Source organism: Hyperolius riggenbachi, chromosome 1 (assembly GCF_040937935.1).
Source record: "Hyperolius riggenbachi isolate aHypRig1 chromosome 1, aHypRig1.pri, whole genome shotgun sequence".
In the NCBI taxonomy this organism is placed as follows: Eukaryota; Metazoa; Chordata; class Amphibia; order Anura; family Hyperoliidae; genus Hyperolius; species Hyperolius riggenbachi.
In genome coordinates this window covers 588,371,065-588,398,765 of record NC_090646.1, presented here as the reverse complement: position 1 = coordinate 588,398,765, position 27,701 = coordinate 588,371,065, and the positions used below count along the sequence as shown (strand labels likewise).

General features: G+C 42.6%; 1 protein-coding gene across 3 annotated transcripts in view; it reads right to left on the bottom strand.

The window, feature by feature from the left end:
- The window catches only part of IQGAP2 (IQ motif containing GTPase activating protein 2), a 436,318-nt gene that overhangs the window by 317,020 nt on the left and 91,597 nt on the right, over positions 1–27,701 (bottom strand). For all 3 annotated transcript variants that reach the window (XM_068248838.1, XM_068248829.1, XM_068248846.1), the window contains exon 2: positions 3,273–3,372. In XM_068248838.1, the coding sequence (XP_068104939.1) occupies positions 3,273–3,372 (100 nt within the window). The remainder of the gene's footprint in view (positions 1–3,272; positions 3,373–27,701) is intronic.

The window sequence follows — 27,701 nt, the reverse complement described above, 5'->3', positions numbered from 1 at the left end:
TCTAAAAATACAAGTGCAACATGTTTCGCTGGGTCTGCCCAGTTCCTCGGGTTTCCTTGTGTGAATAGGTGGTTTTCTGAATGTGTACAAGTGACTGTTAGAACCTGTTTGGTAGCCCAAACTGAGTATTATTCAATTAGAATGCTCCATATTGTACGCATTTCACATTTTGTGGCTCCTGGTGTTTCTTTTTTCCTTGTGTTCAATGTTGAGATCAAATAGGAAGAAAGAGGCTCACATCCCTTGTGCTTCCCGTCAGTGGCAGCTAAACCGGGAAGACATCCTGATGGTAGAGACTTACACACGGTGAAGATTTCCTGCCTGAAGTCATAGGAAAACACTCTTTCCTATACATCCAAGATACTTTGTTCTATTTTTATTTCCAGAATCAGAGGAGACCAAGGATCAGAGGGCAGTGTACTACGCTCAGCAAAGACAGGAGCATATAGGGTGGACAAGACCAGGATGATGAAGAATGTGTATATGAAAATTACACTTACATTCAATTATACTCATCTCAAACAGGTTGTGGGTTCAATTCTCTTGCTTACTGACTAATTTAGCTACTGTATGTACTCAAGTATAAGTCTAGAAACTTAGGTCTGATTCACTTCATAAAAGTATAGGGGTCAACTTATACACAAGTCATGGGAAACACTGAGCACACTGAGTAATGTGTGTACTAATAGTGACATTCCCACTTGCAGCAATGTGGTAAGTGATACTTTGTGGAAAGGAAATGCCAAGAAAACACAGGTCTGAAAGTCCTGGCCACAGCAATTAACAAGGAAAGGGGTTGGGGAAGGGGGGGGGGGGGGAGATACTGGGCTGCAGGACGACGAGTGAATAATTGCAGCACTTGGGGGCCTGGAGGAGGTATTGGCTGAACTTGAGGGACAGAAGGGGTTAATGGCTGCAATACTATATGCAGTGCAGTCATTAACCCCTCCTGAGCCCCAAGTGCAGCCATTAACTTTGCTGGGTAGACTTATACTTGAGTCAATAAAAAAATTCCAGCTTAAAGCGGATCCGAGATGAAAAACTAACTATAACAAGTAACTTGTCTATATATCTTATCTAAAGTTTAGATAGTTTACACAGCAAATCTAGCTGCAAACAGCTTTAATAGAAAATTATTATTTCTTCCTGTGATTCGACAGCAGCCATGTTGTTTGTAAACATTACAGAGGCAGGCTTATCTGTATCTTGTGCAAAAAACCTAATCCCCCCCTCCTCCTCTCTGTCTCTGAAATCAATGGCTAGGAATACCTCCCCCTCCTCCTGCCCAGACTGAGCTCCCATGAGCCCTTGCTACTGCCAAGGCTCTCTGAAAACCTGTGGGCGTGGTTTATTTAGTTTATAGGGAATTAGAGTATTAAAATAAAAACAAAAAAGCATTTGGCTTGAGGAATGCCCTATAAACAATACGAAAGGAACACAATTATGCAAGGAGTAAAAGTTCACCTCGGATCCACTTTAAGCCTCCTGGCGGTAACCCCAAGCGTAGTTCGGGGTAAGCCGTGCAGGAGGATTTCTCAGGCCCTGCTGGGCCGATTTGCATAATTATTTTTTTTTTGCTACTCGCAGCTAGCACTTTGCTAGCTGCGTGTGCACACCGATCGCCGCCGCTCAGCGCGGATTTGCCGCTACCCGCCGCCCCTCCCCCAGAACCCTTGCGCAGCCTGGCCCATCAGCGCCAGCGAGCGCTGAGGGGTGGATCGGGACTCCCGATGACGTCACGACGTCAATGACGTCATCACGACAGTCGGCATGGTGACAGGAAAAGCCCTCCAGAAAATCCCGTTCTTTGAACGGGATTTCCTGATTGCAGATCGCCGGAGGCGATCGGAGCAGGTGGGGGGATGCCGCTGCACACCGGCTATCATGTAGCGAGCCCTAGGCTCGCTACATGATTTAAAAAAATGAAAAAAAAAAAAACTGCTGCGCTGCCCCCTGGCGGTTTTTAATAGGCCGCCAGGAGGGTTAAGAGGGTTGAATATTGCACTCGACATATACACAAGGTCGACTTTTATTTCGAGTATATACAGTATTTGTATATTTAGATCAGGGCTGGATTTCTGAAAAGGCTACAAAGGCCAGGGCCTTGCTATGGAGGGCACAGGAGGGAAGATGACATAGGAAACAGGCTGGCTTGTAGCAAGAGAGGTAAGGAGGGGAACTACCGGTATGTGCTTAGCCAAGAGGATCAGACACTCTGGGTCTCTCGGAAAGACATCAGTAGAGGACTGTACATGTTACATTCTCAACAGAGTCTAATGTGTGTACCGCCCTTTAGTGAGTATTGCTGGATAGAGCAATATCTACATACAAGTGGGTCCTTTGTAGAAGATACTGAGTGTGTAAGTGTCTGAATACCATGGGTTTAAAGGCGCACATTGGATGATTACGACACCTGCGTCCAGTTTCACTTGAATTAGAAGCGTATATTATACTGCTACACTGCCTCTCCCACCCCAAAACCCAGCCATGTGTGCGCATGTAAAAAAGGAGCTGGGAAATTTGGGCGCTGGGTGAAGGCAAACGATGGCTTACTCTGCTGTTGAAAAGGTTTCTAGCCATTTTTAAAACAAATTCCCTACTGATAACCTAATTAGTTAGGTGGAGACATAATTTGGACTCCAGCTATTGCTGAATCACATTGTTTATATTGTAATTTAGTCGGCGATAGCTAGCGCCCAAATTACTGTACTCAATATACAGAACTAATTATAAACACTACTAGTCGGTGGCGCACACTTCAATACACGTGGCAGAAGTGCAGCCTCCATTTCGATGGACATCCTAGTGCATGCACACCATCCAATCAGCGCAGCAGCCAGAGCGGGCACAGCAGGAGGAGCCGGACAGACACAAAGACAGCAGAAGGCTTAGAAATAATACTTATTATGGGTTGAGGCCTGGAACCCACTAGCAGTACGATACTAAGGTGTTACTAAGCAGTTGTGATTTGAAAAGCTTTTGCTAATGTAATGCTATGGGTGTGATCCCACTTGAGGGATGTCATTTTATATCCCCCATAGCATTGCATTAGCAAGAGCTTTTTCAAATCACTAGTGCTTAGAAAAGACCGCTAGTGGGTTTGAGCCCAAACACATATTTAGGTCTAAACAGCAAATTCTACCCAAAATTTTTACACTTTATAAAGTTTTGCAGTGTATTCGTAGCGGTACGGTCATCTGCTGTGGCAGCATATGCTTAGATGAGCTGCTCATTAAAACACAAAGGAAGATGTAAGAGGAGATTTTGGTTACCTTTTGGCTTCCTCTAGGTGGCATAAATACTCATAAGCAATGTTTTGTCGCCTCCTTTCATCCATTTCTTCCGCGGAGAGCCTTTCATCATCCACGATTGCTGCAAACAGAGAGGAGAAGTCAAATCTCACATAATTATATGGTAGACCCCATTTCAAAAGGTGAACTGCATTAATAGTTGGCATAAATATTTACAAATCCCCATGTGCCAATTAACAGGCCCTTCATTTCCAGATTCCAGAGGGGATAGGGGGCTGTACAGGAGGTTTCCTGCCTGGACGGCTGCCTTTGTCTGTAGGCTTCCTACAACTTCCTTTTGTTTGTCCTTTGAAACTTTGACTGAAACATCTGCAAAACTTCTATAGGACATCACAGGCACAAAATAAGTAAGCAAACCCAGAGATCCTGCAAATACTAAGGAGTCACCTGACTGTACGCATGTGTACTGCTAAACACCAGCAACAATCCATCCATATTCCAAAAGATTAAAACCACTCTCCAGGATTTGTGATCCTACATGGTACAACAGTAAAGTGACTATGCATCTAGTGATGTAGGTGCAGATCGACCATGAGACGTCTCTCTCTCTGATAGAAACAGACATAGATAGATATATTGCCTGGCCATACACCACAGACCAAATTCCCAATGGATTTCAGCATGAAATCTATCCGGAATTTGCCAAGTGATGCCGCCTGCCTACTCTTATCCCTGGTACACACCAAACAATTTCCCATGAGAAAGATAGGTCAATAGAGAATTTCTGACAGATCCGATCGGATTTCCGATCCTTTTTCTGATCAATTTTCTGATCCCATATGCAAATCAGAAAAATGAGCGGAAATCAGATCGGACCTGTTGGAAATGATCAATTTGACCCATTTATCTGACGGGAAATTGCATGGTGTGTGCCAGGCTTTAGATGCAGCCACAGTTAGATTGCCTAGGGCCAGATCAATGTTCTTTGTTCCTGTCTGCACTCTCTACAGGTATTCTTACCATATGTGCATAGATCTACCCTCTTGCAGAAAATGGCCCTGGCATTTTCTATATCCGATATAAAAAAGGTGGATACCTTTTTCTGCAAGGTGGCAGAGCTACAAGCTGGAACCCAGCAGATATCTTATGATACTGGCTAGAAGCTTTTTGTTCCCAAAAGCAGATGCCCTCTTAATATAGCTTTAACATTACTAAGCTTTGGAGTGAAGAAATGCCTTTTAATTTAACATACTTTTAATCAACAAGATTGTTATATGCCAATTAGGGGAGTTTGAGTCAAGGAGTCTGAGGACTCAAACTGAGGAGTCAGAGTCAGATGATTTGTCTACCGACTCCACAGCCCTGCACAGAACAATAATTGTTGTCAAGTGCCAGACTCTCTGTAAATAGAGTGTTGTAAATGGAAAAAGGAAATACAGTATATTCTGGCATATAAGACTACTTTTTAACCCTTGAAAATCATCTGAAAAGTCAGGGGTCGTCTTATACGCCGGATGTCATTGATGCCGGGTGATACGCCCTATCCTGTTAATGACAGGTGCACATGTGTGAGATCTGAGAGGCAGAGAAGGAGGCAAATAGGATACAAAGGCGGGCCAGAGAGGTGAAAGAGGCGTGTTTTATGGGCACAGCACGATCTATTCTTCCATACTGCTCTGATAAACAGCTAGAGAGGGAGAGCTGACCAATCCACTTAGGGAGAGGGAGAGTGGACCAATCCAACCAGTCAATCGTACATGTACTGTTATATACTGGGTACCACATACAGTATAGCACCAGTCTCTGTTCATACACAGCACCAGTTTATGATTTTTTTTTTTATTTTTTATTTGGTGTGCCTTGGAAGAGGGGTAGTCTTATACTGCGAGTATATCTCAAACGCTATTATTTATAGGGCGCCAACATATTCCGTGGCGCTGTATTCAACTGGGAAAGTTGGGGGGTCGTCTTATACGCCGGAATATACAGTAGTCAGAAGTAATTAAGGGTCTGGAGAGTTGTGATGTTCTAGAATGTGATGACATAACTGTATTTCAATAAATTATTTTTTGTTTAACTGCTTCCGGACGGCATTGATTGAAATCTACACCCAGTTTGGTTATTTCTGCCAGGGTGTAGATTTCAGACACAATCACTCTCACTGCGCGAACCTGTCACTCTCGCCAATCGCACCACTCTGTTGCCACTGCAGCCCACTAGCTCTGCTCTCACACTGACAGCAGAGCTCCGTATCTCGCTCATGAGCCGATTTCATTGGCTCCTGACCCCGTAAACAGTGTGAGCCAATCACAGTGATCACTGCTCCAATATTCTTGCATTTTAAAAAGAAAGTCTCTGGTCGGAGACCCTCATGTTCAGTACCAAGGATCCTGAGGGGCTCGGCCTTTTCGATTTATGGAGCCGGTGCAATGTGGGCGCAAGCGATCTTTGGGGGTCTCAGCGCTACAATGGGATAAGCATCTACATTTTTATGCTAAATCTACACGCAGCGATCCGGCGGCTCGATTAGCCGCCGGGTCGCCTCTTCCGCGTCCCCGCTCGCCCGCGCCGGATTCGATACTCGCTCGTCCCCGCACTGCTTATCTTCCGCTCGATTCCCTGCCATTGTCCCCTCGTGGGAAACTAGCAGGGAATTGGCGGTAGCAAGATCCGACCTGTCGGATCTTATTAAATCGAGCCGCATCAGCTCTCTTTTCCAGGTGTCCTAAAATAGTTTACATAAAAAAAAAAAATGACAATCGCATGCATTGTGTTTTTCACTGATTTTTTCAAACGCAGCATTTAAAAAGCGCAGCAGACACTACGACTGCATTTTTCTAAAAACACTGCTGTGTACAGGTCATCACGATTTTCATGATTTTTCAAAAGATCTTGCTATTCTAAAAACGCAATGCAAACACAGCACTGTGTACAGGCCTTTATGCATCTTTTGGAGAAAATATGAATATACCCCATCTTATTTAATAAGGAAATACAGTATGCTGAAATGTGTTAGAGATTAAATTATCCCCAATCCTTCCTCAGTCTGCTAGGCCATTACTGCACAGATGGCCAACTTTACTCCGTGATTGTTATTATTATGGAAAGAAACGCTTGTCCTGAATAAATTAATCACAAATAGAAAACAGACGCAGAAAACGGTTTCCTGCAGAACGTAATAGCCTATTGCAGCATGGGAATCATTTCCACCGATCGCAACCGCGCCGAAGCCTCGAGAATTTATGATGAATGATTTCCAACAAGTGTGTATTGGATCATAAATCAGCCAGACGTATCCCTCTCCAAGCCTATCAACATGTTACTTTATATCTGGGAACAGTAATAAAGTCCTCTCTAATGCCTTCATTAGAAGTAGTTAAAGAAAAGTTGTACAAATAAGCCAGGAAAATTGCTACAAATGAGGTGGAAGTGGAGAGGTCACTGAATCCATGCAATGTTATTGCTCTGTATAATGAAACACCAGCTTGGTGCGGGTTAAAATGGTCCAATGACATGGAGTCCTTGTCTGTGGGCCTTGTAACCTCCCCAGACACAATGCTGGCACACGGGTTACATGGAGCTCTGGGGGAACCAGCTGACGCTACCCTGGCCTAGGCAATACTGCATGTAGGGACCTAACTAGAATGTATAGGCCTCCCCCCACCCCCCCAACCCCTCAAAAAACCAACACCACCCCTAATACCACCATCCCACAAGTGCAGCCAACCATCAAACGAGGGAAAAATAGTAAATTTATTTCTACTTCGTCCCACAAATGCTCAATAGGATTGAGGTCAGGGGACTGAGCTGGCCATGGAAGCAGGTTCCAGCAGACCTGAACTCAGAACTTCCTCTCTGCTCTAAAACATACGCAACAGTATAATAACCTTTGAAGAGAAAAAAAAAATCCTTTGTTACAGCTGTTTAGTATGTTCTCCACAATATCTTCTACCACCCGAGCACATTGTAATTAATACAATAGTATCTGCGGCCAGTGGTAAATTAAGGTCTCCCTGAACCAGGGAAAACCGATTACCGTAAATGAAGCCCATTTGTGCTTCTCTTTGTCTGTTTTCATAACTCCTGCCCCTTCCAGAAGTTCCTTCAAGCAGCCTAGAGAGCTATTCTGAACTGCGCAAGTGCGCGTTTCGAACTTTGCGTAGTGAAAGAAAGCACTTGCAGACGAGGAATTGCTTTTGCTGTCCTCCCACCCTTTAGAGTTCTAAATCACACAGCGCCACTACGGGGTCCATTCCTGGTTTTGGTATTCGACGGGAGGAATCCATTTTGTATGAAGAGGACCAGGCATGGGGAACAGGGAGCAGGGGAAAGGGGGGAGGAGATACCCTGAGGACAAACGAGTGGTGCCAGGACACTAAGGGCCCTTTCACAGGGGCAGCTGACAAGCGGTGAAGTCACCGCCTATCAGCTGCTCTACCGCACCTTACTGCCCGGTACCGGCGCTGTACAGTTAGCCCACACACACACAGTGCAAGATCTAAGCGTGGCCGCAGTTGTGCTCAAACTTGACATGACGTGTGGTGTTAGAACCGCTTCAAACCGGCTGCATTTAAAGTGCACTGGCAGGTAGGAGGCTGAACTCCTCGGCAAATCAGCAGTTCCGCCATCCGTCTGAAAATGGCCTAAATGTACGTACACACGTCCAACGTTTTCGAAACAACTTATCCACTGGCTTGCCTTGTTGAACGACAAGTTGGACGTGTGTATGCGCTGTCGAGCGACTGATGACAGCCGGTTTGCCTGATACGCTCAGCGGATCCATTGGACCAATTGTCGTTCAAACCACTGTTCGGTCCGTACATGTGTACAAACAACTCTTATGCTGGGAATACACGGTTCATTTTTTTTAGGTGATTAGATGGTTCGATAGATAATTTCCGACATGTCCGATCTCCCTTCCAATTCTTTTGCCGCTCGATTTCTGATAGAAGTGAATGGGAAAAGACAAGAAAAAAAGAGCAGAAGAAAAGAGAATCGACTGCAGAATCGAGCAGCAAAAAGGATCGAGACAAACGCACGGCAGTAAAGAACCGTGTATTCCCAGCATTTCAGCATTTGTCGTTTGTTTAACCTCCTTAGCGGTAACCCCGTGTGTGACACAGGGTAAGCCGCCGGAGGGTACCGCTCAGGCCCTGCTGGGGCCGATTGAAATAATTTTTTTTTTGCTGGACGCAGCTAGCACTTTGCTAGCTGAGCCAGCACCCCGATCGCCGCCGCCGCGCGCCCGATCGCCGCTATTCGTTGCGGCGCGCCCCCCCCCCCCCCCCCCCAGACCCCTTGTGCTGCCTGGCCAATCAGTGCCAGGCAGCGCCGAGGGGTGGATCTGGAGTCCCAATGACGTCCCGACGTCGCTGACGTCATCCCGCCCCGTCGCCATGGCGACGGGGAAGCCCTCAAGGAAATCCCGTTCTTTGAACGGGATTTCCTGATCGGAGATCGCCGAAGGTGATTGAAGCGGGCGGGGGGATGCCGCTGAGCAGCGGCTATCATGTAGCGAGCCCTGGGCTCGCTACATGATTTAAAAAAAAAACTGCTGCGCTGCCCCCTGGCGGAATGTTTCATACCGCCAAGGGGGTTAACTAATAGACGTTCAAACAAGTCCTTTGATCAGTCATTTAATCTAGTCCATTGTTCTATCTAGTCCATTATCAAGTTGGTTAAACGACATGTAAATTAGGTAAATTAGCATATCAGCCGCATTGTTTGTCAGTGTGTACATGACGTCTGAAAGACTTGTTGTTTGCACTTGAACGTCCAGTTTAAACGACAATCAGGCGTAAAGTTGTACGTGTGTACGCACCTTAAAGTGAACCTCCAGACTAAAAATCGACTCAGCAGCACTGAAAAGGCCTGGTGTTTCTTTAACAGTTTCACAGCATCAGAACTTTGTTTCTCTTATACAAGCCTCATTTTTAGCTGCACAGAAGAAAACTGCCCGGGCAGTTTTCCCCTTATGCTGTGCAAAGCATGATGGGATTCCTGATGTTGTTCTTGTTCTGCTGTTTTGGTGATTTTTTTTTTTTTTTTTTACATTTTGAATTTGACATTTGAAGCCTAGTGTGTGCAACTGAGAGGGGTTATCAGGACACAGGACAGTTAGAACTGTGTCTCCTGCTCCTTGTCACCTCCTTTCAACCAAAAAGATGGCTGCCCCCATGACAAAGATGGCAGCCCCCATGAATCACAAACATTTGCCTGTTCTTTTAAAACAGGGTGGGTAAAAGATTATATTACCTATCTATTCTAATTAACATAACTAATGTAACTTAATAACAGTATGTTTGTTTAGGCTGAAGTCCCCCTTTAAGAGGTAATCTAGCCAGCCATGGGCTTCATTCATTTTTTTGTTTGTCCTTCGTTCACTTTACTTTAACCACCATGGTAATCAGGGATGATTAATGGGATGCAAATATTTCTGAGTTCATGCAGTATTATGTAAATCTTTATGCAAATATATGCAGCTTGAAAATGGACCAATCAATTTAAACCTAGGTGGGATTGGTCCATTTTTAAGCTGTAGATATTTGCATAAAAATGTACATAATCCTGCATGAACATGGAGTATTTACATCTCATTGGTCATCCCTAATGGTAATAAATCTATAACAGTAAATCAATCAAGAAGAAGAATACAAATTAGGAAATGAATACAGAGACATAAGGATAAGCATGTACACAATAGCCCATGTGACCGAATCCTTCCTCTGCAAGGAGTCAGTGTAAAAAAAAACCAACAATCGCTTCGAAGAAAAGCACAGTTCCGGGGGGTAATCCTCCTGTACCTCTAACATACAGAAAATGCATTGTTTCTTAATTGTCCTTGTTGAGAAATAATTGATGTCTACGCTCAGCTTCTGCAGCCAGCCTGAGTCCCTCTGCATCCCTCAGTACAATGTGCTGGCTGCAGTACAAAAACAACAAGGCTGGAACTGATGCGCACTGTTCTCAGCAGATCAAGCATCCTCGCTAACTACTCCATGTTCAACAGATGAGCAGAACAAATAGGATTTACATCCATGTAGCTAATGCAAAAGAAACACTAATGCTACTGCAAACATGAAAGCACGCAGAGCAACTGCAAGGCTCCTAATGATTTCTTCATTTAATACAACAGGAGCCTGTAAGAATAACCAATGCTCAATTTGACAGTACCTCATCATTTTCTATTGGATAATGGGAGTTTGTCATGCAAAACAGATCGGCTTGCAGACGGATGCCACATACAATGCTGCCCATAATTATTCACACCCCTGGCAAATTTTGACTTAAAGTTACTTTTATTTAACCAGACCAGCAAATAATTTTTATTTTTACAGGAAATGATATAGGTGTCTCCCAAAAGCTAATAAGACGATGTACAAGAGGCATTATTGTGGGAAACAATTCCCAGCTTTTATTTACAATTGAGCAAAAAGTGTCCAGTCCAAAATGATTCATACCCTTTGTGACGAATCAACGTTTATTCGTCCTAAAAAAGTAGTTAGAGCCTTATAAAATATTCCCTGTCGCCACTATTAAAAGTGACAGCAGAGGGAAAGGCTTGGTTTATAAGAAGATCAGGGGAGCCAGGGGTTAATACAGTTCCTCTCCCTGGTCAAATGCTAACAAACCCTGGCTCTTTGGTAGCTTCTAATTACAGCTTTTCTCACCTCAGTGTGAAAGTGTTTCTCCAGCATCCCTGGAAGGTTATAGCTCATCCATCAGAGATTAGATGGACAGGAGCTAATAAACCGCCCCTTCCTCTAGACTGCTAGGAACCGATCACAGCTGGGGGTTCTCCCAGGATTACCTCAGCTGAAGGATCAAGGAGATTCCATCTCCCAGCTGACCTTTCTGTGATCTCACAAATATGAAATCCATCTTTTGCCATAAAGATGGCTTTCCAAATAGGCAACGGCCTTAAGAACCCGCTTATTCTGAAATTCGGAACCAACCACATGATTGGATGTTTCTGAATTCAAGGTAAGCCCTGCCAAAGCAGAGATATGCATTTTGGGGTCACCGTTCACTCTAAACCCCCCAAGTTTGGTATCAACGTTCTTGATAAATTCTGACAAACCTAAAAATGTTATTAGATTTAACATAACTTGTACGGTTTGCAGATGAGCACACTTATCATGATTCAGCTAAATTCTTCCCTCTATAAGAGGGGCAGAGACCTCCTGCTGCAAAGAGGTGTGTGATCCACGCCCCCTAACCCCTCCTTGCTGGAGTAGGGGCTATAACCAGACAGAGCCCAGAAAGCTCTGAGTCCTTTACCTTCAATCTGATGCCTAGTAACATCTTGGCAGCCCGCAGGGACACGGGCCAACCTCCATCTTTGAACTTTCTAACAAAGGCCTGTTGGCCGCATGGCAACCGCCATTTTGGGACTTTCGCCAAAGACTTGCGATTGCCGCATGGACTACCAATAACGGTATTTGAACTGTATATAATCAGACATTCTGTTTCTCTTCCTCTCTTCTCTCTGTCCAATCAATCTGTTCTAAAATAAGCTGTGTGTATGTAGTTTAGAAATAAACTAACGATTTTATCGTTCAGTCTTGTGCCTGTTCTGGTCATCTGATTGCTGCTATAACGAATCTGCCCTCTGAAGAGTCAGTCATACTACCGCATTGTTTTATGATTTGCTTATGATTGTTGATTTGCTAGCTAGGTTGTAAATAACCGTTTCTTCCTTCTAGGATTAGCTAGTACCAGATTTCCTGTGCGAAATCGATAACGTTAGTTTCTCGATTGTAAATACAATTCGAGATTGCATCATATAGGGACCCAGTAACCTTTCTTTAACGTCACATTGCTCACAGTCTTTAAGCCGTCGGAAGTGGCTATTCCCCGAACGGTGACTTGAGCGTGTTGAACGTGATTGGGCTGGCTACCGTATTATGATAGCGGGAGTCTCTTTCCTCCCTGAACTTGAGAGAGTGGTGGCAGTTTACTTTATTTACCCGATTTCCAGCGCGAAATCGATATTTTTTAGTTTACCGATTGTATATACAATCAGAATTGTACATGTATGGGCACCTCCAACCAATCTTAACCGTTTACTACGCACAGTGCATTTGCTTCCAGCAGTCTCTAGTGCATGAGACCTGCATGGCAACAGTGGCCTAGTAATACGGGATTGGTGGATGTTTGTCCCATTACATATTGTCGGCAGCTGCGCGACCAATCTTTATTGTCAGTCTGTTCACCGTACTTCCTGCGTATGCTAACGGGAGCAGATTAGACGGGATTGGCACGCTCTGTCGCCCTTTTCTTTACTTTCTTACCTCTGACGATCCAGCAACCGGTCTCGTTGTCCGTCTGCGCCCGTACTTCCTGCGTACGCTAACGGGAGCAGATCTCGACGGGATCGCGGGGCTGGATTGTCACACCCTTCACAAACTTTCACAGTCTGTGGGAAAATCTAAAGTTTTATACCATTCCAAACAGTCCAAGCTGTTCTAAAGCATCCTAATTACCCTGATAATTTGGGAACAGCTGTTTTAATCAACTCAACAGGTGAAAAACAGCAGCTCTCTGCAGTTAGCTTGTGGACAGTCATAGCTAAGACAAAGGAGCTTAGTGAGGACCTGCGGCTGCACATTGTGGCTGCTCACAAGTCAGGAAAGAGCTACAAGGCCATTTATAAGTGTTTTAAAGTTCCAGTGGCTACAGTGCAAAATATTATTAAAAAATACAAGATGTTCCGCACTGTGGAAAATCTCAGAGGACGTGTTTGGAAGCCAAAAGTGACACCTGCAATGGCTAGGAGGATAGTGAGAAAGGTGAAAAAGAATCCAAGAATCACCACCAAGGCCATACTGGTGAATCTGGGCTCTGCTGGTGGCAATGTCTAGAGGCAGACAATCCAACGGACACTGCACACTGCTGGATCCACAGATGAAGACCAAGGAGGACGTCACTTCTCGAGATAAAGCACACAAATCTTGCTTGGCATTTGCAAATGCTCATCTGAACAAAGAAAAAGACTTCTGGTCTTCTGTGTTATGGTCAGATGAAACAAAAATTGAATGGTTTGGTCACAATGATGATTCCTTCATGTGGCATAAAATGTAAAGGCCTTCAACCCAAAGAAACCACCATCGCTACTGTCAAACATGGTGGTGAGAACCTAATAGGAAACCTAATCACAGTAAATGGCACCATGAAAAAAAGAGCAATACATGAGGATTCTCAATGACAACATCAGGCAGTTTTCAAAGAAACTTGGCCTTGGGCACCAGTGGCCATTTCAGCATGACAATGACCCAAAACACACAGCAAAAGTGGTGAATAAATGGTTAGCAGACAACAACATTAACGTTATGGAGTAGCCCAGCTAGAGTCCTGACTTGAATCCAATTGAGACTCTGTGGAGGGAGCTAAAGATCAGGATGATGGCAGGAAGACCCTCCAACCTGAAAGATTTGAAGCTCATTGCTAAAGAGGAATGGGCAAAAATACCTGTGGAGACATGCAAAAAGCTGGTCTGCAATTATAGGAAGCATTTGATTGCTGTAATAGCCAATAAAGGCTTCTCTTTTGATTATTGAGAAGGGTATGAATAATTTTGGACTGGACACTTTTTGATCAAATGTAAATAAAGGCTGAGAAATATTTTTTCCACAATAATGCCTCTTGTACGTAGTCTTATCTTTTGGGAGACACCTATGTCATTTCCTGTCCAAAAATGACTTGCTGATTAGACTGAGTAAAAATTTGCCAGGAGTATGAATAATTATGGGCTGCACTGCAGTGTTCTCCCCAGAATTTTTTTCCAGCCGTGTGGCATGAAAAAATAGCCGGGTATGGTGTGATGAGAAAATGCATGGCTGGTGCTTCTGTGTGCAACTCTGCTTTCAGCATAGGAGGAGGTGAGCCGATGACAGCCGGGTGCTCATCAAAACTAGCTGGGAGGCGCACCCGGCTAAAAGAGCCTAGGGAGAACACTGCATTCTCATAGCCAAATGACCATGAAATGTTGCTAGCGGTTATTTTAGTTTAAATTTAATTGAACGACCATGAGATGCAAAGTTATCACGTAACCAACAATAGTCAAATGTATTCTGTATGTTGAACTGAAAGGATACCAGACTCGAGGTAAGGCTACCTAAATGTAAGCATAGAGACATGCTTGATCTACACACTTCTGTGCCTTGTCCATTCGATGTCATATAGACAAGAGGCAGGTTTGCCACAATGTTCCCACCTATCAAACTCCCATTTCCTGTTCTTAAAGCGGACCTGAACTAAGAACTTCCTCTCTGCTCTAAAAGATGCGCAGCAGCATAATCTTTAAAGAAAAACATTTCTTCGTTACAACTGATACAAATCCTGTAATAAATCGCATGAGTTCTGCACGAGTTTTAAATGTGCTGCTTGCTGCATATTTGGTATGATTGTGTTACCTTCCTATTCAAGTGCACCAGAAAAACCACACAGCAAATACACAGAAAAGGGATCACCATTCCCCATGGACTCTACATTTGTCTAGAACATGCAGAGTGAACCAAGCCCTAGTAAATTAAAATAGGACCATGCAGGCAAAGACGTTTTCACGTTATCACAAAATGAATTTATTTATATAAAAAAAAAAAAAGAGCAATGAAAATGAAGCTATGCTGAGGACAAGATCAAAATTTCCAGCCATGTAATAGCTGGTTGACATCAGTGACAGCGTATAGAATGACTACATGTCAGCTGGGAATAGTCATCACATAAACCACTCTTGTCATCTGGGTGAACCAATTACTGCAGGGATTCAAATTCTGATTTCATTTAACTCCGTTAATTACCAGCATTATACTATGTAGGAATCCTTCAAATAATTTGTGGGCTCTCTGAGGAAGCTGGATGTCAACCCTGGAAATAATCAGGTTCTACCCAACAAATTATTACGGATCTGGTTTGATTTAGCACTGGCTAATTTCTGACTGGTGAGCTAAGCCGACAGTTATTCTCTTATATGCAAGGTAGGTTACACCTAATTATCAGTACCGGTTTCAATTTACATGAGTCACCCCAGTTTTATGGTTTAATAGTCCACCACATAGGCAAGTTAGATACTCACCAATGTAGTGGGAAGGCTCTTTCACTTGCTACCCATAAAATGAAGAAACCTTTTAGAGACTGGCCTATTTGTATTTAAATCCCTATATAATTTAGGACTTGGATACCTAAAGGCAACTACACCACACCTCCAGCAACCTCAAATAAAAGGATCTAATAAACTTTGTCCCCCACAAAACCTTTAGCCCCATCTACGGGATACGATTCTTTGTGCGATTCGATTATGATTCTATTTACAATCCGATAAAATCAGACATGTCCGATCGGTATTCGATTCAATTCGATTTGCCATTGCAAAACAATGGCAAATCGAATCTAATCCCGATCAGACATGTCGGATTTAATCGGATCGTAAATAGAATCATAATCGAATCGAATATCATGTAGATGGGGCTTTAGAGTCAGATTCTTCTGTCATGCTACCATGACTATTTGGAATGCCCTACCTCACTCAATCAAGATAAGTCTAACTCACTTAAAGGACAACTGAAGGGAAAAGAATATGGAGGCTGCAATATTTATTTCCTTTTCAACAATACCTGTTGCCTGGAAGCCCTGCTGATCTATTTGGCTACGTCATTGTCTGAATAATACCAGAAACAAGCATGCAGCTAACCTGGTCACATCGGACAATGTCAAACATCTGATCTGCATATGCTTGTTCAGGGTCTATGGCTTAAAGTATTAGAGGATCAGCAGGATAGCCAGGGAAGTGGTATTGCTTAAAATGAAATAAACATGGCAGCCTCCTTAGTCCTCTTGCTACTGTTGTCCTTTAAAGGGGACCTGAACTCAGAACTTCCACTCTGCTCAAAAAAGAGAAGCAACAGCATAACTAGGGATGATCAATGAGACGTACATTTTTCCAAAATTATGCAAGTTTTATGCAAATTCATGCAGTTTGAAAACGGACTAATCAATTTAAACCCAGGTTTAAATTGATTGGTCAATTTTCAAGCTGCATATATTTGCATAAGAATTTGCATAAATATGCATCAGCTCTGTATCTGTGATCATCCCTAATAATAACCTTTAAAGAAAAACATTTGTTACAGCTTAGAGAACTCTTGCAATAAATCTGCAGTGCGTCTACTTCCTGGTTTCATGGAAGCAGAGAAAGGGTTAACCTCCTTTGTTCACATATTAGCAGATTCTGCCTAATTCCTGTGCTGACACAGCTGCAAGCTCAAATTACACTTGTGATTACTTGAAGATAAGGGGGAATTAGATCAGCTTTTCTTTCTAAATACAGTAATGTTTCGGTTTTGTTGTTGGAGTCCAACCCTCTCTTACTCCATTAAAAAAAAAAAAGGTTCTCCTCCTAAGGGCCTGAGCCCACTGACAGCTGAATTCGGCATCTGTAACATTGATGTGTCTCTGAAAAGCAGACACAACTGTGCAACAACTGCGTTAGTGGGCTCCGGCCCTAATTAAAGCTTCCCAACATAGCACTTCTGTGGCCAGTTTAGTCCAGATTACTCAGTGTTGTAGAGGATTTCAAACAGACCTGCATCTCCATCTACAGTAATGTAATCCACTTACAAGACTTTAGCATAATGCAATGTGTTTCTAAACTGTGGTACTGGGTAAAAACAACATATCACACTGTATACTTTGTAGAAATGATGCAAAATATAGCTGCTAGCGGCATATTGCTGAAAACGGGGTCCCATGGCAACACGATTTAAATGTCAGACTCTAAATATGGATGTTGTTGTAGATTGCTATAATTGTGGAATTAGAGAATGAAGTCATACCTAGAGTGGGACATTCCCTCATTCAGATGTATGCTATGCATATGTATAACTGTCATGTTCAGCAGCAGAAAACAAGGAGAAACGACGTGGAGAGTTTATTTCCAGGCATGAAATAAGATTACAGTGGCAATCCGCTGACTAGTGTAACGCTTATAAGTGGGTGCTATAATCAAACTATTACAAAACGAGGTAAACAAACTCGTTCACCCCAGTTCTGCTTGCAGGGTCCTTACAGAGGTCACTAAAGCCTCAGACATGTACAAGGCAGATCGCCCAGCAGGGATTTCCACTTGGTTTCCTCCCACGTCCCAAAAACATACAGATAAGTTAATTGGGTTCCCCCTTAATTGTCCCTAGACTACGACACATGCACTACACGATACATACATAGACATAAGATTATGGTAGAGACTAGATTGTGAGCCCCTCTGAGGGACAATTAGCGACAAGACAATATACTCCGTACAGCGCTGTGGAATATGTCGGCGCTATATAAATACTTAAAATAAATTAAATTGTCTTCTATGTCAAGACAGAAAAGTAGAAATCTCCCTAAGGCCCTGTTCACAGTGGTCAGCTGCGTTGCAGAATAACTCTGCATGTCAACTCACTGGCCATACAATTCTATGTTCACAGTAACGGATCGCGTTATTCTAACTCGCTGCATGCAGGCTTTGTAATAAAGTCAATGGCCAGTCTCCATTGCAATTCACATTCTTTATAACCAGGGCTGTGGAGTCTGTACAAAAATCATCCAACTCCTCAGTTATTGAAACCGCCGACTTCAACTCCAGGTACCCAAAATTGCTCTGGCTCCGACTCCTCGACTCCAACTCCACAGCCCTGTTTATAACACGTGAGTTATGCAACTGACCACTGTGAACCTAGCCCAAGAGTGACAAATGCAACAACAAAACATTTTTGTTAAGCGATAAGGAGGATGGGTAGAAACCCAATAGAGCTTTTTTTGAGCATTTAGGGATCACTTTAAATAGTCAGCAATTTCCTTAAATGCTTTTCTAATGTAAATGGATGGGACAGATTCCACTAGAGCAATCGCAATCCCAGGACATTTTGGGAGTGTCTCCATTCTAATGTATTGTATAGGAGCAGGAAAAGCTCTTCCAATATCGCTTGCTACCAGAAATCGCTGGCAATTGCGATATTGCTTTGTAGTGGGTCCCAGGCCTAAAGGTGAGTAGGCATGTGCAAGCAATACGACCTGCCTGGATCAGGACTTGCGCCCTCAGGTGACAGCTAGGGGCCCAATGCAGTATAGACTTATCACTAAAATGCAGGTTCTATTTCTAGGGAGGGGGCAGAGAGACAATAATGGGGCGCACGAAAGAGTGGCAGGGAGCAAAAGGGGTAAGGAGGGAAAACAATGGACTCAGTTGGCTTCTGGATGAGATGATCCAGCTTACAAGGACCCCATGCTTCCACAAAGCCAGATAGAGCAAGAATAAGTGATGGGAAATCTCTCCCATGGAGACACAGAAATCAATCCCAAAAATGTCCCATTCCTTTCCATATTGCCCCCAAAAATTTTAAAAATCCTGTGTTTAAGTTTCTTTTATTTTTTTAATTGTATAATAGGAGCCCAGTTGAGGTATCCAGGACACGGCACTGCCACATCCCATAGGTTTACCGAAGTGTAACTAACGTCTGCGTTTGAATCATTTTAGGAGGTGGATTTTATTTGCAGACCTGGTACATTAACAATAAGCTTCAATTTAGACTGCCGATGTAAATTTCCACTGACTTCACACAGAGGCCAGCAAGCACAATAGCTGCTTGCTAATTAACCGTTTCCAGCTAATCAGTGGCTACAGGTATGATTAGCTTTTTAGTCAGTGGTAGTCTGCATGGAAAGTTGGAATAGAAGCTTGTCACACATTAGAAAAGGTTCATGAGGCATTTGCTACTACTGGTAATTGTCAACAAAACCTCAAAGTGAACCTGTCTGCTTGAGACATGAGATTCAGACCCTTCTTCACGCCCCATGCTGCTTTCAATACCCATCTGCCATGTCACTAGTGTCCACTGATCAAGTAATCTACAGTACATGACTAAACGTGCCGATAATTGGCCTATAATTGCTGCTTTGTAAGGCAGAAAGAGGAGGATACAATTAAGAACTGGATACATGTTAACCAACTCAAAACAGAGTCCACACGTTTAGCTACCGGTATGTCACACTGCAGCACACTTGCAATACATTGATGTGCCACAGTTCTGCCTGGAAACAGCTGGACAGGAAGTCTGTACTCCTGCATTTAGCCTAGGCTGAGGAAAGTGTCATTCAGAAACATTCTTCAAAGGCCAAGAATCACAACCTTGTTGGGGTTGAGTTGAGCATCTGATCCCATTGCTTTTAAGTCTAGGTTTAATAAAGGAGCAGTCCGTTTTCCACTATCGTGGACCTGCATGCATTTTCTGCATGCAGATTCGCATGACAATACAAGTCAATGGGCCCGTTTCTATTACAGGCAAAATTCACTTCTCCCCGCAGGCGAAAAAAGTCTGCCCCTGTGTCAATTTTCCACGCTGTCTAAGCGTTTTTGCATCAAGGCATGCGGAAGTCAATGGTAATGAATGGCAACGGTAAAATAAAATTGCATACACGTGTGAATTCGCATGGAAAAAAAAAAAAAAAAAGTACACAAATTTGCATACGCATGCGAATCCGCAATAAGGGTTTTAGCTTTGTAAACTTAATCAGCTCCAGTATACAGACATAAAAAAAATAAATAAAAAAAACAAATCTGGACCCAACACTGAGGAGAATTTCACTTCCTGTTGCTCTCGTGTGTCACGCACAAGGAAAAGAAAGAAAATCTTCAGATAAAAGTAAAAAAAAAAAAAATGTTGTAAATGCATAGAAGAGTTAGAATGTTAAAGAGAATCTGTACTCTGAAATTCTTACAATAAAAAGCATACCATTCTATTCATTATGTGCTCCTGGTCCCCTCTGTGCTGTTTCTGCCATTCTCTGCTGCAAACCTGGCTTGTAATTGCCAGTTTTAGGCAGTGTTTACAAACAAACTAACCAGCTTCTAATAGGCTCAGCTAAGCAGAGTGTGTTAGTCACACAGAGCCTGCAGGGGGTGTGTACAGCTTCTAGCTAATCACAAGCAGCCCTGCACATTCCAGTCTGACTGCCTCAGCCTGACTGTGCCGACTATAGAGAGAAGATTAGATCATATAACAGAGATAACACAGCTACTGTGCAATTAGGAAAAGCTGCAGTAAGCCAGACCACATTAGAAAAGGCATAGGAACTTATAGCATAGAAGAAATAAAGATAAACAATTTGTTACAGAGTCTCTTTTTTTTGTTTTTTTTTTGTTTTTTTTACACTACTGATCTGTTCTGTTCACCTTCTGACTGGTCACAATAAAAGCCAAGCGATGGGACAGGTCACCATTGGAATTACAGGCAAACGTAACAGGCAGACAGTGGCTCGAACCCTTCAACCCCATCTATTACTAGATACATATGGGTTTTAGGGCCCGTTCAGATCACAAATGCGGATGGCCATGCGTGCGGAACGCAGCGCGTACGAACGCACGCCATCCGCGTTTGTGTGCGTTGCGTGGCTGATCCCATCACTGAAAAGTGAATGGGACAGCCGCGCGTTTTTACCAAGTCTGCGTGCAGCATGCGTTCCCAGACCGCACAGGTCCGGAACGCATGCAGTGTGAACATCAGACAGTGCACTCTATGCACTGTCTGATGTCGTGCGTGTCGGCCTCCTGCACGCGTTTCCAAAACGCGGCTGGAAATGCGTGCAGTCTGAACGGGCCCTTAGAAACGCATTCTGAAAACGCATGTACTTTAAAAATGTCCAATAAAAAGGCATACACTTTTACATGTTGTAGTGGAAATGGACCTGTAAAAGGTGTGTCTTCCTAGTTCTGTTGCAGAGCTTTTGTGTGCTCACAAAGGAGCTCTTTGATAATCTGGTGTCAAGTAAGTTACTTTTAAAACACTCAAAAGGAGCTCAGACAATGGACACTTCCTACAAAGTGCACAGTTTGTGCTATTGGCTATAACTGTATCAAAGAGATTCAGTAAGTGTATACTTCCACAAAAAGATTCAGTTAGTGGCTACCTCCTCAAAAAGATTCAGTAAGTGCCCACTTCCTTGCATACTGAACAGTGAGATGATGCAATCCAGGCAGCATAAGCAGCCAAACTCACAAAACCTGAAAATGTTCCCTTTACCCAGTACTTCTGGTCATGTAATCAAAATTTTAAGACAATATATTAGGTGCATATTTGAGCCCTCATATTACTGAGCTTTTAAATTGTATTTTTATATCTATGACTTGAGATGGGCTTTAATGCAATCTTAAAGTATCGATTTAAAAACAATTGCGCAAGAATATTAAGACAAGAGACAAATTAAAGTTATGTTGCGCTTTTCTCCTGGTGGACTGAAAGCTCTTAAGCAATCATTTCAATGGCTGCAATCTTTAAATGGCTTCAAGAATTCTAGCTTTCCGTTTCGTTAAAACAATGATATACTGGGCCAAAAACGATTGCAATTAATTGATCATTACTGTCTTTTTGCTTTTACATAAATTTGATCAGTTTATCACATTAAAGAAAATGCTAGACTATGATAGGAACAGCATTTTAACTATGGTAGGGATCGGACTGCCAACTCATCTGAGGGACAGGACTGTGTACACCATGTATAATGTAATTATATATATATATATATATATATATATATATATATATATATATATATATATATATATATATATATATATATATATATATATATATATATATATATATATATATATATATATATATATATCCCTTCCTCTCCAACCCTGTACCACTAAAATACGGTGTACTTCAGGGCGCAATATTATCCCCTTTACTTTTCACCATATAAATGCTGCCACTTGGCGAAATCGTACAAAAACATGGCCTGACATATCATTGCTATGCTGATGACACCCAGCTATATTTGTCATTCAAACCTGGCGTCACAGACCCTACTCCACAAATAAACGCATGCTTAGCTGAGCTTCAGGAGTGGATGAATAATAATTGGCTAAAACTTAATGCTGACAAAACTGAGGTTCTTATTATCGAGGGCCAGGGCTCAACAGCAAAGCAGCCCCAGTCTCAACCAACACCGCTAAGAATAGGGAGCTCAGACCTGAACAACTCAGACTGTGTGCGCAGCCTGGGAGTACTGATTGATGGGAAATTAAGCTTCAGGAATCAAATCTCAGCTGTTGTGAAACATTCCTTCTTTCACCTAAGGAATATTGCAAGGATTAAACACCTAATTCCTTCAGAGGATCTTCCAACCCTAGTTCATGCCTTTGTCACATCAAGGTTAGACTACTGCAACGTCCTCTACACAGGCCTGCATAAGAAAGACTTACGCCGCCTGCAATTAGTACAGAATGCCGCCGCAAGGCTGTTAACGAGCCAACCCCGCCATTGCCACATAACACCAACCCTGTGCTCACTCCACTGGCTACCGATAAAATGGAGAATTCTGTTTAAGACTGGCTTACTGACATTCAAATCCTTGCACAATCTGGGCCCTGGATACCTGAAAGACTTGTTGCAACTGCATCACACCCCCCCACAATTTTAGATCAAAAGGACGTAACACCTTGGTCACCCCCAGAGTCCACCTCAAAACCTTTGAAGACAGAGCCTTTTGTCATGCTGCCCCTACACTTTGGAACTCCCTGCCACACCCAATCAGGACAGCTCCATCCCTGGAAGCATTTAAGTCTAAACTGAAAACCTACCTCTTCAGTCTGGCATTCATGAACATCTGACTATCTCCTCTGTAACACAACCCAGCCTGCAACCCTGTATTAATCTGAGACAACTATGCGCTTTGAGGCCTGGTGCACCACACCAGAGGAGTTTTTCTGAGCGTTTTGAGTTTTTAAATCTGCTGCTAATGTTATCCTATGTATCTGTGCACACTGGAGCAATGAGGTTTTGTAAAAAAAAAACATAGCATTACATTGGGAAGAGCTTTTGAAACCTCTAGCGCCCAAACTAGCCCTAGAGCTGTGGTGTGCTCCAGGCCTCAGTCCTATGGGAGAAAAGCGCTTTACAAATGTTATTGTATTGTATATAAATACACAAGAATATAATAATAATTTTGACTTGTGCCATAACATGCTTTCCTTTTTTAATAGTTAATCTTTCTCAGCTGATGAAGTCATGGCTGCCATTTCTATGGCCTCACATGGCCAGAATTTCTGAACGCATATGTTTTAAGCCTCATCAACACGGTACAATTTTCCATCAAATCGACCAGTGATCTCATAATTTGCATTGTGTGCAGATATCCAAATTGTTTCTGATCAATTTCGTGATAGATTTTGCATTGATAACTACCCAAAATCTATTGCAATCCGATTGGACTGGTTGGAAATTTTCTAATAGATCCGTCGATCTGATGGAAAATTGTACCGTGTAGATGAGGCTTTAGGAAACAGCAGTACCAGAAACAAGATTATCAAAATATATGTAAGAGAATATCCTTTACCAAGAACTATCTTAAAAGCATAATTGATTGAGGGGGGGGGGGGGGGGGGGGGTTATTGTATGTGGGCAGATTCTGTTTTTCAGCGCAGCTAATTGGTAAAATGTGTAATGCATGACTCACAAATTGCTGGCATAATCACTAATCATGTTGTTACGAAAAAATAAAGCAGCAATGAACATGAAATCATTAAGGGTCTGAATGTAGCCTTAACTAACAGATTGACAGGGTTGTTTCACACCAAAAAATGCTAGCAATTAGCAATTTTGTATCTTTTTTTTTTTTTTTTTTGCTTTGTTTTCTTTGCAAGCGATTTTGACGGGATTCTCACAGAGCTTTTCTATACTTGCTACAAAGTTACAATTACTCCAAAAATGCTACATGCAGCGCTTTAAACATCATAATAAAAGTGATTCTGTCTGGTGTCAAGCCCATAGGCAGCGGGATAGCAATAGGGGATGCAGAGGTTGTGACCGCACCGGAGCCCCTGGACCAGAGGGGTCCACCTTCATCCATCTTGTTAGCTTTTCCTTGGTGCTGTACTGTAATAAACACCTCTATATGTGCTTTGAGTACCGTGTTTCCCCAAAAATAAGACCATGTCATATTAATTTTTGCACCAAAAGATGTGCTAGGGTTTATTTTCAGGGGAGGTCTTTTATTTCTATGAACACACAATGTCCTCTGATGTCCCCCTGCATCCTCTTCTTTCCCCCAGCTCCACGCCGCTGTGTCCCCGATCTACAGCCTATGAGGAAGAAGTAGTTTCTATTGGAGCCAATGGTCTCGCAGGTGGGACCATGGCTCCATTATTTGGCCAATCACTGCACTCGCTGTGTAGCAGCGAGTGCAGTGATTGGCCCAATGACGGAGCTTTGGTCCCACCTGCAAGACCATCGGCTTCAGTAGAAACACAAGTTGCCATACTTTTTCCCCTTACTGCCCCTAGGGCTTACTTTCAGGGTAGGGCTTATATTTCTAGCATGCTCAAAATTCCCACTAGGGCTTACTTTCAGGGGATGTCTTAATAATAGTAATCATTGAACTATTATACTCCCTTCGGTACTTAACTACCTGTTCAAAGATACCCAAAGTGAAATGTGACATGATGAAATAGACATGTGTAGGTACAGTGCCTAGCACACAAATAACTATGCTGTGTTCCTTTTTTTCTTTCTCTGCCTGAAAGAGTTAAATATCAGGTATGTAAGTGGCTGACTCAGTCCTGACTCAGACAGGAAGTGACTACAGTGTGACCCTCGCTTATAAGAAATTCCAACTATAAAAACACTTTCCTAGCAGAAAATGGCTTCTGAGAGCAAGAAAGAGATAAAAAGGGGAATTTCTTATCGGTGAGGGTTACATTGTAGTCACTTCCCGTCTGAGTCAGGACTGAGTCAGCCACTTACATACCTGATATTTAATGCTTGTATGCAGAGAAAGAAAAAAAGGAACACAGCCTAGTTATTTGTGTGCTAGGCACTGTACATACACATGTCTATCTCATGTCACATCAGGTATCCTTTAAATACACCTCTCTGACACTGCAGCTGTCCTTGGTAGGTTTATGGGCTCCATATCAATACAGTTCTTTGGGCCCCATGTAAGACTTTTAAGGGGCCCCAAGCTCCTTAATTATGCCACTGCCCGTTGCATTTATTTTCCTAAGCGCATCAGAAAAGCTCTTTAAAAAGTGCTCTTGGTGTGAAAAAGCACTTGAGAACAATGTAGTATTTTTCTCCAATGAGTTGGATAAACAAAAAATTGTAATGAAAAACTTGACATACATTTTAACACCTCTCTCCACTCTACAGATAAAAGGTTCTATTTGATGGCTTGTGTCCCCAATGAAAATATTTACCCATATCCTCTCATTTCAGGAAGTAAGCCTCCAACTCAAAACTCCACAGAAAAAACTCAAACACAAGAGTCAAACCACCTTTCACGCTCTCAAAAACAATTTTTTGCCCAGAATTCAATTAAACATTTGTGTTTGTGAAATGGCCAATTCACGCTTTTCAGAAACAGTGTTTGGCTGGACATGCATTTAAATTAATTTGTAGGACTTCATCTAGCATTTTCAATGGATTACTATTTTTGGTAAATGAGGCAGAGCAAAAGCTGCCAGACATTCCTCGAGAGGCAAATCCAGACTTCACTCTGCCATTCGGATAATACACCGGTCTAGATGATGGAATCTAAAGCAGCAATTGACAGATTTATACTCCAGAAAATAGTGAAGTAAAAGCAATAAAGCTTACAAGATAGGAAACTAAAGTACAGAAAAAGCCCTGGACAGTAATGAAGCCTACAGACGGGTCAAAGTTCACAGGTATCGTAAAACAGAGTACTCCAGAGATGAGCAAGGAGAGGACGACATGCAATTAACTTCATTTCAAATACTACATGGCATCAACTGTAGGCTGCAAAGCAAGCCTATTCAAAACATATAATGCTGTAGTTACCTTCACACAGTGAGTATAATGTACGCTCATCACAAAACAATCTCAGTAGGAATATTTGCATTTAATGATAACTTGCTGAGTCCTTTATGTATAAATGCAGGATGGGCCAAGGTGCTGCACAGGCCAAGTTTAAGGCTAAGTTCCACTTTATAAATCAAAAGCCAACTACTGGGGGGGGGATGTAGTGTGAACCCCATAGTCAGATAGCATGATGTAACCTTATCCTTGGGAGTAGGGATCAGGGCTGTGGAGTCGGAGTCGAGGAGTCGGAGCAATTTTGGGTACCCAGAGTCGGAGTTAGTGATTTCATACACTGAGGAGTCGGAGTCAGGAGTCTGTGTTGGATGATTTTTGTACAAAACCCACAGCTTTGTTAAGTATTAGACTAAGGAGTCAGAGTTGAGGCGTCAGAGTTGGAGTCAGTGATTTCATAAACTGAAGAGTCAGAGTTGGAAGATTTTTGTACAGACTCCACAGCCCTGGTAGGGATGGTCACTGAGATGCACATTTTTCAGAATTGATGCCAGATTATGTAGGTAAATTTGTGCATCTTGAAATCATTGGCAGAATTCAATTGGTCCATTTTCAAGATGCATACATTTGCATAAACCAGCAACTAATTTGCATCTCATTGACCATTCTAGAGGTGCGTACACACATGCGACTATAGTCGTTTGTAACGATCGTTCCCCGATCTTTACCAACGACGATCGTTACAAAAAACGAACCACCGACTATTAAGGCAAACGACGAACGAACCAAATCGCTACAAAAGAAAGTTCTGTCTCGGCGGATTTTAACCAACGACGATCGTTTGCAAAAGTAGTACATCGTTGGAAACGATCGTTCGTACTAGGCTTGACATGCGCATTTCACTATTTCTCTGTGAAACTTTTCATTTTTATGCGCAGGCGCAATAGTTGCTTTACGTGATGTAACGTTCGTTCTAACGATCAGATCGTTACACACCTTTTAAAACTATCTTTACTTAGGTCGTTCTTTCATCAATTAAAAGTTTGTTCGTCGTTCTCAACGAACGATCGTTGTCGCATGTGTGTACGTAGCATTACTTGGGATTATTATTTCAATTTTTAGTTGAAGCCCTAGTTCAGTTCAATCTGTTTTTCTGAATGCATTTAAAGTCATGGCCGAAATTGTTGGTACCCAAGAATTTTTTTCCAGAAAATGTAAGTATTTCTCACAGAAAAGTATTGCAGTAATGCAGTTTGCTATTCCCTTGGTGTGTATTGGAGCAAAACAAAAAGAGGAAGAAAGCAAATTGGACATAACGTCACGCAAAACTCCAAAAATGGGCTGGACAAAATTATTGGCACCCTTTCAAAATTGTGGATAAACAAGATGGTTTCAAGCATGTGATGCTCCTTTAAACTCACCTGGGGCAAGTAACAGGCGGGGCAATTTATAAATCACACCTAAAAGCAGATAAAAAGTTCACTCAGGCTGGGCTCACATAGGACACTTTGAAAAAGAAGAGTTTTAGGATGGTGTATTGTCGATTTTCTTTTGCGTTTTTACTGCGTTTTTGGTGCATTTTGCTTTTTTTATGCAGATGCATTTTGCGTCCGTTTTAGGTTCGCTAATTTAAACC